Source organism: Dysidea avara, chromosome 3 (assembly GCF_963678975.1).
Source record: "Dysidea avara chromosome 3, odDysAvar1.4, whole genome shotgun sequence".
NCBI classification, from domain to species: Eukaryota; Metazoa; Porifera; class Demospongiae; order Dictyoceratida; family Dysideidae; genus Dysidea; species Dysidea avara.
The window spans coordinates 23,466,198-23,480,170 of NC_089274.1; the positions used below are offsets into that span (position 1 = coordinate 23,466,198).

The 13,973-nt window shown below is 39.5% G+C and overlaps 1 protein-coding gene across 1 annotated transcript; it reads left to right on the forward strand.

The window, feature by feature from the left end:
- On the forward strand, positions 1 to 1,613 carry LOC136251847 (uncharacterized). The gene has a single exon (XM_066044249.1). The coding sequence runs from the start codon at positions 71 to 73 to the stop codon at positions 1,415 to 1,417; it is 1,347 nt and encodes a 448-aa protein (XP_065900321.1). The 5' UTR covers positions 1 to 70; the 3' UTR covers positions 1,418 to 1,613.
- Positions 1,614 to 13,973: the final 12,360 nt, after the last annotated feature.

Consider the following 13,973-nt stretch of genomic DNA (forward strand, 5'->3'; position numbering starts at 1 on the left):
CTTAAATGTCTGTTTCTCGAAACCGTTGATATAAGTTCACTAATAGTCTACGTAGCTGTCGGGCATCGCAATGGCCCACTGCTTTACTAACTGCTGTTCGAGCTGCTGCTATTTCTTCCAGTATACAAGAACAACGGAGGATGGTACGTTGGATGAATCATTGGACAAGATTGCCAGGAGTCTGCCGTATTGTGCAGGCAAGTGGTTACCTTCTCATCAATTCGCTTTAGATCGATGGCTACAGAGGCTAATCGAAGAAGTTGACACTAAGACACTAGCCGAACCTTTGAATCCGGTTATTCAGAGCTTCAAAGATGCAATAGAAAATAATGCAGAGCTTACCATGTTCTTCAATCAAATGTTTACTGAAACTCCTGCTCAACCCCCAACAAAACCTCGAGTGAAACAGTCTTCTCCCCAGCCCAAAATCAGAGACTATCAACACATGCTTCAACTAATGAATCACATTTTGTTGCAGGCACCAGAATTCCATTCGGATAATGCTTTTTTTCCTGCTCCCATGTTTGCAATAATGTATAAGCCAAGCAGAACAATTGGTGGGTATGCTGCTTTTTTAAATGTGACTGTAAATTTTCATCTTAAAAGCATCTTCAATGAGTGGGCGAAATTTCTAGCATCACCGGAGTCATGTTATGTTTTGACAACTGATGGATGGTTTAGTAAGGAGAGCATGGAAAAGATGGGAGGAAAATTTGAACAAGAGTTCATATGTGACCCTAGTAAACCACACTATGGATTCACCTCATGGGACGGTTTCTTTACGAGACAATTTAGACCTAACGCCCGTCCTGTTGCATATCCAGCTGATAACAAAGTAATCGTCAATGCATGTGAGTCAGGACCATGGAGGGTGGAAAGAAATGTCCCGAAGGATGGCAAGTTTTGGATAAAAGGCCAACCTTATAATATAAAGTTCATGCTAGGAGATGATGCACTCACTGACATATTTGAAGGAGGCACTGTATACCAAGGCTTTCTTGACATCTTCTTCTATCATGGATGGCATAGCCCTGTGGATGGCGTAGTTCGCAGAGCATATGTTAAGGAAGGTACCTACTATTCTAGGCCAATCGGTGAAACTGATTCTTCTCAAGCTTACATCGCTGAAATGCAGACCCGAGCCATAATTGCTATTGAGGCAGATAATCCCTATATAGGCTTGATGTGCTTCATAGCTGTGGGCATGGGTGAGGTGTCATCCTGTGAGATTACAATCAATGAAGGACAGAAAGTGAAGAAAGGTCAACAGATCGGCTCATTTCACTTTGGTGGCTCTACACATTGCCTGCTATTCCGACCTGGTGTGAAAGTAAGCTTTGATTTTCATGGTGAAAAACCTGGCCATTCTGCGGGTAGATTATTGGTTAATTCTATACTGGCTACTGTACCAGAATAATATGTACTTCAGTACATGTGTTTAGCTATGTATGCATGTTTGTAGTAATGTGTAATGAATTTGAGGTTGAATGTAATAAAAACTTATAATGTTGTTACGTAGTTTGAACAATTGTGATCTTTAGTTGTTTGCTACTCCTGTTGGTTTGTTGTACTATAGAAGTGTGGTTATCTACTTTACATAGCAGCATACAGGCACCGCAACAACTGAATCATTCTGTCAGTGATTTGTAGAAAATGTGTAATAACAAGGGTAGTGGAGCAACCTTGTAAAAGAAACTTGAAAGTGACACAGTGGTCATAAGCACACAACGGACAGCTGAGACAGGCTGCATGCACTGTAATTAGGCAGCATTCTTTGTGAAGGTATGCATACGTGAGTGAGCATTGTTTAGTAGGTTATGATTTACTCCACCTGTATATACACATACGTATCTCACAGATAAGTGCCAGTATACCAAACTTTCAGTTTCTCTTTTTAGGGAAATTATCTGTGAAATATCACATGGTTATGTAGTAGTGATGCTGAATTACACTTATACTGATCATAATAATTAATTGCTAGCTGTTGTACATTGTAAGCCTATAAAATTTAGTTGAACTCAACTATGAATACTCACATTTCAATCTCTATGCATAATGAAAAATGACCGCCCGCCCCATTCTTTGTTGAAAAACCAACTGTAAATTAACTCCTGGCCTTAGAGCTACATGCCTAAGGCCATAGATATTAGAGTCATCCAAGGTTCTAATATCTATTGAGTCCCTGGATGCCAGTAAATGAAATTATTTGTACCATGGTGCGTGGGCAGATCAAAGTGTGCCACCATGGTATAACTAAGATACACCACTGGTTGTTAGTTAGGCCATGCTTAGCTGGCAGTTTGAACACGAGTCAAAGTGACTCGGAGGTGTCAATGACACAGCGCCAGGTAAGCAAATATAGTTGGCTTTGTGCTAAGTACTGCAGGAGCAAAGGAATGAATCTATGCTTCAACCATAGCTTTAACTAGCTTCTATTGCTACAGCAGTACCGGGTAGACTAGTACACATGGATACACGTATTTACGTAACTTTATTCTAATCTAGTGCATGCACGACTTGTGACTTGTAAGGAAGAGGAGTAGCAGCAGTAATACAAGAGAGAATGGGTTTAAGAAGCTATTTTCAGCACAACCCGTGAGTCCAGTCTGCCAGTGTGGTGAGTCATGGTACAAGCCAGTTATATCACGTTTACTCGTATGATATCATACTCATACCGTGATATAACTAGAAATTAAATTTGTGTTGTATTATACATATATAATTGCTATGATGGATCCAGCATAGGGGAAAATGCCTTAATTGCAACACACGCTTTAAAATTATACTAAGCGGCATGCATGCATGCATCATAATATACAAAACATGCACAGAGAAGCTGGTTTTTTCATTAGAGGGGCAAGGGGCATCCTCACAACAGCTATCAGGTTAATAGTAATTACAAAAGGAATTTGTGAGTAATCAAGATACTGTATAATAGAGCAGTTAATAACTCTAATAGTACAGTAAAAAAAAGAGGATATTGTGCATCTGGTTGTGGATGCATGTACGTGGGTGTATAGCTATGTCTGTGTGTGGGTGATCATTCATTTTCTAGTCATGGTCAAAAGCACCTGTTATTATGCAATAGCTAATCATTTACTGAATTTTGCAATACTTAAGTCAACGTCTTTTTTCAAGGGGTTTACTATGGTAATATATACTGTATTACTGAGCTAGCAAGGGGAGTGATGCACCCAGGCCAAGATGAGATGGCCCACATTAGCGATAATGTTAGGACTTGTGGAATATATATCGTACTCCCACACAAAAGAAAACAAAGCACCCCGAGCACAAGATTAGCTCATGCACATAGGCAGTGAAATCAGCAGTAGTACTAGTCTTGCATAGTCAAGCCATTTTCTCCACATGGTGCTTATCGATTAGAAATTGTAAGTGCCTGCTCCAAATAGTTACGATGATGACTAATTCATCACAATAATATGCCAAGCAAAAGTACTAGATGAACAAAAAATTGAAAATTTCAAATGGAGAATAGGGATCACTGAGAAAAGCCACAAAACAAGAAGGGATCACTGGCATGGGGTAGTAATGTAATCTACAAATCCCTATTTTGACTCTGTCATAAAATTGCTACCCCCTTCCCATTTTGTTGTCCATTACTGACTTTTTTTTTATTTAGTAGATATTTTCAAGTATTGTGAATGGTTGTAGTATGTATTGTATAGGTGTGTGTGTGTGTGTGTGTGTGTATGGGGGGGGCGGGAGTGGGGGGTAGGGGTATACAATTGCTGCCTGTGCTGTCCCTGCCTCCCATACAGATCTCCTGCCGGATGCTCTGCACCTATTGAAAATAATGGTGGTACCACTGATATATACACTAGCCGAGGCACTAACCCGTAAAACAGCCAAGCTGTGAAAAAGGTGCGGTCAACAGCCTGGGTGAAAATAGTTGTGAAACCAAAAGTGGTGGCCAAGAAATGGCTGCAATGATATTACTGCGTTAATAATGCTGTTTGCATATAGCATTAACATCATTGCAGCGCTAGTCATATGCATTTCTTGACCGCCATCTTTGATTTCACAACTTTTTTCACCCAGGCTATTGACCCTTTTTCACAGCTTGGCTGTTTTGTGTAGATTTCATTTCTTTTTGTACACTATAAGCCATAGGCTGGCCTTGGCCTTTGGGGTTTGTTTTACCCACATTTCTTCTTATCTACAGATACAATTATGATTATTAAAGACAGAATATTTGACTTTTTGATAATATTCTTGCAATACTCAAATAGAGCACACATTTTTTGAGGAATTCTAATAGAATGCATATAGAACGTTGTAGGTTGGTAGATCTATGAAATTATAAACTTTTACAATTGAGCAGATTTTAGCCATATAGAATTTTCATCTATAAAGTAGAAGTTAATTACAGGTGGGGGACTACATCCAAGCATAGATTATAGAGAGGTACATAAATGCCTTTATAATCCAAGATGCCTGCTGTAAGTGGTCTGGGGGGACCAGTTGTGGCAGTGTAAGTGGTCAGGGGGACCATCTACGACAGTCGTAAGTGGTCTGGGGAACTGATTTTTGGAGAGACCACTTGTAGCATGACAGCTCTGACAACACTGATTTCATCCACTTTTTCCTGCGATGATTGTTCTATTAGAGTATCTCGACCCCACCATTTACAGTTGTTTTTGCTTTGTAACTCTGTAGTCATTACTTTCTTTTTTCTAACCATGCATCAAAAGGTACTTCTACAATGGCTATAGCCTATGTAGACACCAAATTTTTCAATGGCGGTTTACCCTGTAGCTGTGACAAAAGTTTGATCTTTTTACACGAGTAAATGTTCATAGCACCGCGGATACTTATCAGATTCCTTGCAAACTTAGTACGTGAATTCACCTAATAATATTATCCATTCAAAAACAGCCAAGCTGTATAAAAGGGTGTGGCCTTCAAAAGCCTAGGTCAAAAAAAAATTGTGGGCGGTCATGAAATAGCTAAATTTATTATCATTATGCACCTATCAATGTAGTGCCCCCCCTCGGGCATACGTGGGGTTATGGTGTGGATTTGACACAGCCGAATGTCAAATGTCCCATAGTAGAGCAAACTTATAGTGTCAAATCCTCACTGTCGGCCCCAGTTGTAATGCAGGGATTTGAGATAGCATAGAAAGTTACAACAAAAAAATACTTGGGTGTTAATGAATGATTGTCAAATTCCCTACAGTGCAACAGTTTCGTGTAAATTCTCCCACCTATGCCCGAGGGGAGGGTGGTGGAGCAATACATTGATAGCTTGGTGCATTATAACATCATGAAATGGCTGCCACCTTTGATTTCACAACTTTTTTCACCCAGGCTTCGCACTCTTTTTATACAGCTTGGCTGTTTTTGAATAGATTTCACTTCTTTTTGTATTTTAAATACCCCACCATATAAAGACTTGTTTTTACACATCATTGTTCTTCTTATCTACAGATACAATGATGATGATATACCTACCGATCCGATACCAAAGCCAAAGAATCTAGTTATATATGCAATATAGCTTGCTTCTTCATGGCAATATGGCTATATAAAGTTGTACTATAGTGCTTGTTAGTAAATTGTTTAGTATGCATGACTGTACATATATATGTCTCACTATTTGTCTATTAGGAGTTTAGCTGGGATTTTTATTTTGTAGTGACCGTTCTATAAAGTATTTAGATTTTTCATGAAAAACGCATTTGCTCAACCAGCAGGCCAAAGAGTGAGGGGACCAGGCCAGCTGTAAGCTAAAGACCAAAAAAAAAGGTAACTACCTGCTGACAATAACTACCCTCCACTAGCTAACTATATCTCCTTATTTATGCACTGCTTCTCTGAATACTGAGACTGCTCTATTAGAGTATCTCGTGCAAACATTGTCCCATAAAAGTGTGGGGGAGGGGCGTTTCCACCTCTTATGTGCTCAACCAAAGCAAATCCAGCATCTAGAATACGATTTCCAGCCTGTTATATCACAGGTTTTGCTAGCATAGCACTTCATTATGACTATGACAAAAAAAAAACGAAGAATAAAATTGAAACTTTGCAATTGGCCGCCCATAGCTAGCTATCACTGACACGAATGGGTCAGTTTGTGGAGCAAATCTGTTGTGTGGCCTACCCTACAGTAGTACTTGGCAGACAGTACTTTGGAGAAGGGACCATGTAGCTATGCAGGCGTGAAAATCACATTTTACTGGCAGTACACATGCCGGGAATGACACACTACCGTGTATCTTGATAGATATAGAATGGGAAAAGGACTGTGATTGACATTATAATAGTAGCTAAGTACTATGTGGGAATTATTGAGGCGAGCCTGAGCGAGCCCCAGAAATGGCAATAGTCACTTCGTACTTCTGACCGTACATATGATAATTCCCAAGAGTTTACGTAACGAACACGGAAAAAAGCGCCACATGGCTTAGAATTTGTCACGTGGGTTACAACTTCTTATCTGCATAGACATGGACAAAGAAGACTGTCTTAGAAGAAGACCAGGAGAGAACAAGACAGGGCGAGGACAGCAGCAGAAATGCCAGATGAAGCAGAAGTAAGTAGATGCTATGCACACTTGCATGCAGTTTGCCAATGAAACTGCAGAAGACAGGGAGATAAGATTAGACGATCAACGCCAGCTCATGCATATAATATAGATCATGGCACCAGTAGCACCAACGCTGCACAGTTTCTATGTTTTAACCAAATGGCATTGAATTTCATGCATTAATTATTTTATTCTATTTCTTTTAGTATTTCCCTTGCCATGCCACTTTAGCTTAGGCCTTATGCAGTCGCATGTGGCTGAGGTGTTGTAATTGTTTTGTTTCATAGCAAAACAAAAACAACATACCTCAACCATGCACAAATACATTGCTGTGCAACTCAACTCGCTCAGGCTTGCCCCACGATGTTTTCAACATCTGTCTAGTTACTTTTATTACTATTATTGGATGAGGCTCGAATTCCCTAGTCTTGTATGGTCCCTTTCCGCACAGCCACTTATCGATTGGAAAATATAAGCGCTGTACAAGTTTTTAAAAATATATATATATTAACAATAAACAAAAGAATATATACAAAGAAAAAAAACAAGAACAAACACTATAATGACAGTCACCATTTAGAAAGCTGGCAATTTAGTCTCAACCTGAATTGGTGCTGTTCCTAACAAATGACCAAAGCAGCCCTTTGAAGACCTAGATCCCCTTAAACATCTGATTGCAGACCTCAGAAGTGAGAAGGACAGGCAGCACCGTACCCATCCCATTACAGCTGCATAATTTGTGTCCCACTTGTCGGATAGCAGGGAGGCAAGGCACTTGTAAAAAACTGCTGCTTCATTAGCCATTCCTCCTGTGGCTGAGAAAATTAAAGGAGTAAAGGAACTTTAACTTCACGAATACAAGCTTCATACAAACGTTTCTTACTCAATTCATGTTTTCTGTAAATGCTCTCGGCATTGGTGGTTCGATTACTAGGAGCGTGACAATTGAAAACTTTTACATTAATGTAGGTTTTCTCACAGCAATCTCCCCAAAAGCTGTTTGCTGAAAGGTCAAGACGAGCTCCATCTTCGGTGTTTGAAGAGGCTAAAATAAACTGCTCATCAGTGACTGGTTGTAAATGGGGCTCCACTTCAACCTCATGACAGACCTCTGAAAGTAAACTAGCTGTCAAATCCCGAATCTCATTATGACAAATTGATAGAAAGCCATGCACCCTTGGGGCATGTAAAGGAATGTTCAACAGAAAACTTTGTGCCACAGGCACAATGTTGAGGGAGCCTGGCTGGATCCCAGCCATATCTGAGAGCAACTGCATCATGAAAAGCAGTTTTGTGTAGGCTGAAATTGTGTTCCTGCAATGACAGAACAGTTAGCCAGTTCGAAGCTCCTTTTTCAGAGGCCAATTCAATAGATTTCTTCAAATTAAAACTAGCTGGCTCCTTCTAATAAACTGGCTTTGGTGGAAGAAGTTGCAGAGAATTTCAAGCGATAAATTTCTTTTTTGATGGAAAATCGATCACCTTGAACAGCGCTGTACAAGTGCAGCACGGCGCTTATAATTCCAAGGCGAGACTAGGAATGTCCTAGCAAAATCAATTTGCCAGGCGGCTAGGCCGCAGGACTCTGCTTCCAGAACTCAAGAATTAATTCACGTGTCGGTCTCCAGTCCAATTGACCACCTGTCAGGGGTGGGGTCTGGACACGAAACTAGCCAATTTGCAGTATTCAGACAATACTGGGTGTGTCGTTCACTGCACGTAGGCCATTTAACTCCGACCTGAGTCAAGTTAACTTTAATAATTATACAACCAAGTACTAAAGGTTATTAATTAAGGTTGTTTTGTAGTTAAGGTAGCTAGTTTTGTAGTTAAAGTACTTAGTTTGGTAGTTAAGCTAGTTAGAATTTTGTATTTAATATATTATACTACACGTATAGCTATACGTAGCTATCTTTATGTTGTAAAAAAAAAAAAACCAAGTACTAAAGATAATAAGAAATGCGGTTAAAATTACATCATAAATAATAAATAAATAATTAATGTTTGAGAAAACTATGAGGCCTAGAGACACAAACTAACCGGGGATTGATTCGCCTGTGAATGAAGGCACAAACGTATAATCGTTGTGCCTGTCCGTGCTGATGACTTAAACGTACGTGTAATTCTATATAACGCCCAGTACCACACCCATGCTTTAATGATACGGCATACATTTTATTCCAATCACTTTCTATCAGCTAAAGTAAACTTGTATACTATACTTTATTTTGTTCCCACCTCACTTACTGCATGCTCACAGTTGTGGCAACCATACCTTATTAAGGATATTATGTGCTTTGAGCGTATTCAGCATCGAGCGACAAAATACATTTTGAACAACTAGCTATGATACTAATTATAAATCCAGGCTACTCAGACTCCTACCTCTAATGTATATCTTCGAGACCAAGATATTTTATTTGCAATCACGTCACTAGCTCAAGTCACTGTGACCTACATGAAATTTTGACATCAACAACTATAATATCATTACATTCTCTCATGCCAAGGACACACCAGGTCTTCTACATGTAGCAAACTTAATCATCTCGTACACACTATTTTCATCACCTGCCTCACTTGTAGAATACCATTCCAGTAATTGATACCAACCTCTCCAATGTAGTCATCAAGACAAAACTAAAGGATTTCATGTGGAATCACTTTGTAGATCATCTCGATGATAAAACCACTGTACCTACCTTTATTTATGTCCATGTAGCAGATGTCACGAACTGGCACCACCTATTAACTGTCAGACATTATAAGTATACACTGTTGCTAAACTGCCTACAGAATCATAGTTTTACTATAAAGTGTATTGTGTAGTAGAGTTCCAGAGGTTCTAGGGTTCCCGAGGTTCCAGGGTTCTAGTGATTTCAGAAGTTCCAGGGTTCTAGAGGTTCCAGGGTTCTAGAGGTTCCAGAGTTCTAGTGGTTCCAGGGTTCTAGAGGTTCCAGGGTTCTAGGATTCCAGAGGTTCCAGGGTTCCAGTAGTTCTAGGGTTCCAGAGGTTCCATGGTTCCAGAGGTTCCAGTGGTTCTAGAGTTCCAGAGGTTCTAGTGGTTCCAGGGTTCTAGTGGTTCCAGGGTTCTAGAGGTTCCAGGGTTCTAGTGGTTCCAGGGTTCTAGAGGTTCCAGGGTTCTAGTGGTTCCAGGGTTCTAGAGGTTCCAGGGTTCTAGCGGTTCTAGAGGTTCTACTGGTTCCAGGGGTTCTACTGGTTCCAGAGTTCCAGAGGTTCCATGGTTCCAGAGGTTCCAGTGGTTCTAGGGTTCCAGAGGTTCCATGGTTCCAGAGGTTCCAGGGTTCTAGTGGTTCCAGGGTTCTAGAGGTTCCAGGGTTCTAGTGGTTCCAGAGGTTCTAGAGGTTCCAGTGGTTCAAGGGTTCCACAGGTTCCAGGGGTTCAAAGGTTCTAGTGGTTCCATGCAGGATTCCAGAGGTTCCAGGGTTCTAGAGGTTCCACAGGTTCTAGAGGTTCCAGTGGTTCAAGGGTTCTAGTGGTTCCAGGATTCCAGGGTTCTAGTAGTTCCAGAGGTTCTAGTGGTTCCAGAGGTTCTAGGGTTCCAGAGGTTCCAGGGTTCTAGAGGTTCCAGGGTTCTAGTGGTTAAAGTTACCATTTCAGACAAATTACTACAATATAGGAACATGCAAGACTGGTTGTGAGAGCGTATGTGGATCAGGTGTACTCTAGCAATTACCATCTTATAACCAGCAACTATGCTGACTTCCCTATGTAGGTGTTCTCTATAATAACTATATACCTAGGGGCATATCGAGGGGGGTTTCCAGGGGTTTCAGGAAGCCCCTTTGGATTTTACATACTCTTGAAACATTAATAAATTGAAACTTCGGGTTTCCAGAATCTGGAATCTATCATGGAACAGGACACATTTTAAACTTTTATCTTAGTTAAATAATAGTTTCTAACATAACAGCAACACTTATAGCATTGTTCTGAAGTATGATTTTGGTGAAAAGATCGAGATACTCTAATAGAGCAGTCAGGCAATGTAAACTACTCTAATATAACAGTCACTTTGCTGTAGTGGAAACCCCTTTTCAAAATTCCTGCGTACGCCCCTGATACCTTTATAGATGCTAAAACTCTCATACATAAAATTGTTATTATTGTACATAAGATTAGATCTACTTTATTGAAATTATTTATACTAGCATTGATACCTAGTAGCTAACTTATCATATCTGCAAAAATTAAAAACAAACTAATGTAATGGAAAGTTTAATGTAGTACTGTTCATACCTGTTGAAAATCATGTATGTGAACACATAGATCCATGTATATAGCTAAGGGAATTGCATGTGCACATAGTATTGTACATACCATGTGTAAGGTGCCAAGTACTACCTGTTACCAACCAATAATTTTAAATAGTAACATAACAGAAAACAATAAGCATTTAGTTGTATTTTATAACAAATTATGGTATAAAGATTTAGCAATTACTTAAATTGGTATGGGTAAGCTACATTATTCTATGCCACAATTGCATACTCATTGCAAGTGTGCACTGTAATTATTACATAGTGTTTGAATATGGTACAGCTATTATTTACCCAGTGGAGAGAACTTTGACATTAAAGAAACTTAACATTGTCCAATTATGTGTATGGCTTTAACCCTAGTTAGTCACACCCTTTAAGTATAATGCCATTACTGAAAAGTTTGGTAAGATATTGCATGCATGCACATGCTACATAGTGGATATTGGTGTTGTCAGTGACATTTAGGTGTACTGAAAGCACAAATAAAATGTGATGTTGAAAAAGGTGCATGTAAAATGAGAGGAAAAGATGACATACTTGGTGAAAGAACACAAAGCAGAAAAACAACCAGTAACTTGCTCAGTTCTGAAATGTAGGGCAAGCACCAAACACAACCACGTTTTATTGTTTTTTGCACCTGCAATATTTTTTGTTTTGCACAACATGCATTGAAGTTAGCTAGGTGATAGAAAGTCATTGGTACCCTGCATTTCCTATAGTTAGATTATTTCAGTATACTTAAAAGCTTTAATGCTTTTATTAAAGCATATTTTATAGCAACAGCATTGAAACAATGTCAGGCTGTAGCACTAAATCCAAGTGCTACCATACAACTTTCTGTAGTACTATCCATTCGTTCTATTGTCAATTAGTGTACCTTAGTTAATTAGTGAACCCTGGAACCACTAGAACCCTGAAACCTCTAGACCTCTGGAACCTCTAGAACCCTGGAACCTCTGTAACCCTGGAACCATTGGAACCTCTAGAACCCTGGAACCTCTAGAACCCTGGAACCTCTAGAACCATGGAACCTCTGGAACCCTGGAACCTCTAGAACCTTGGAACCGTACAACCTCTGAAACCTCTGGAACCTGTGGAACTCTACTACATAATACACTTTATAGTAAAATTCTGTAGGCAGTTAGCAACAGTGTAGTTTTTACGCCTACTAGGCAAACCGCTTAGAGCAATGAGCTGAAAATTGGTGCATAGCTGGAATAATCTTCATAGAAAGTCCTTGCAGTAGTATAGAAGAATCGGATTACAAACCACTGAGTTATGATTCAAAAGCCAACTCCATGTAGCAAATGCGAGATCGAGATACTCTAATAGAACAGTCACCCTAATAGGGCATTCAGCTAATTTATTTACTCCATTATAGAATTCTATTGCATTGCAAGTTATTCTGTAGGGAGTTCAGCTGCAAACAGTTAATTTTATAGACAGTTCAGCAAGAAGCAAGTCACCCTATAGAGAGTTCAGCTACAAATATATTGCTATAGTGATTCAGAACAGTACAAATCACACCGAAGAGAGTTCAGGTCATGCACCCTGTAGAGAGTTCGGCTACACTCTCTAGAGAATTCAGCTACAAACAAGTCACTGTGGAGAGAGTTCAGCTACAAACAAACTACCCTGTAGAGAGTTCATCTATACAAACAAGTTACCCTATAGAGAACAGCTGCAAACAAGTAACCCTGTAGAGAGTTCAGCTACAGACAAGTCACTTTATAGTTTATACAATGTTCAGCTACAAGTAAGTCACTCTGAAGAGAATTCAGCTACAAACAAGTCACTCTGTAGAGAAGTTTGCTACAAACAAGTCACCGTGTAGAGAGTTCAGCAACCAAAAAACCACCCTATAAAGAGTTCAGCTATACAAACAAGCTACTCTGTAGAGAGATCAGCTAGAAACAAGAGATAGCTGAGTTAGAAGAAGTCACCCTGTAGAGATCTCAGCTGCAAAGAAACCCTGTAGAGAGATCAACTACAAACAAATCACCCTATATAGAGTTCAGCTACAAAGAAACCATCCTGTAGAGAGTTCAGCTACAAACAAGTTACCCTACAGTGAGATCAGTTTGAAACAAGAGGTTTCAGTTACAAACAAATCACCCACTGTAGAGAGATCAGCTACAACCAGATCACCCTGTAGAGAGATCAGCTACAAACAAATCACCCTGTAGAGAGTTCAGCTACAAAAAAATCACCCTGTAGAGAGATCAGCTAGAAACAAATCACATTGTAGAGAGTTAAGCTACAAACAAATTATCCTGTAGAGAAATCAGCTACAAACAAATCACCTTGTAGAGAATTCACTTACAAACAAATCTACCTGTAGAGATATTACTTACAAACAAATCACCCCCTGTAGAGAGATCAGATCATCCTATAGAGAAATCAGCTAGAAGAAGTCACCTTGTAGAGAGTTCAGCTACAAAGAACCCACTCTGTAGAGAGTTCAGCTAAAAACAAGTTACCCAAGAGAGATCAGCTAGAAACAAGTCATCCTGTAGAGAATTCAGCTACAAACAGATCATCCCATAAATAGTTCAGCTATAGATACAAGTCACCCTGTAGTAGGAGAAGTCACCTTGTAGAGACCAGCTACAAAGAAACCAATCATCCTGTAGAGAGTTCAGCTACAAACAAATCACCTTGTAGAGAGTTCAAGTCCCTTAGTAGAAAGATCAGCTGTGAACAAGTTATCCAGTAGGAATAATAGACATGTAATAAATATATGTATATTTACTGATAAAATAAAAAACAGTTGAAGTATTAAAAATCTGCTTTGTCTTTTTATTCTTCCTGTGGTAAAGAAAAAGGATAGGTTAAAAAAGTCCCAAAACCAGCCTATGGCCGGCTTTGGGGTATATAAATACAAAAAGAAGTGATATCTAATCAAAAACAGCCAAGCTGTAAAAAAGGTGTGGCCCGGCCCCCTAAAAGGCCATGGTGAAAAAGATATGAAATCCAAGGTGGCGGCCAAGAAATGGCTGTGATGGTAGGTTAATGGTAAAAATTTTAATAACAACAATTCAGGTGAATTTTGTGCCAAGACCAAGCGGCACCAAATTCACCTGAATTGTCGTTATTAAAATTTTTACCATTAACCTACCATCACAGCCATTTCTTGGCCGT

Coding starts and splice junctions, on each gene's coding strand:
- LOC136251847 (XM_066044249.1), top strand. CDS start 71: ATGGCCCACTGCTTTACTAACTGCTGTTCGAGCTGCTGCTATTTCTTC.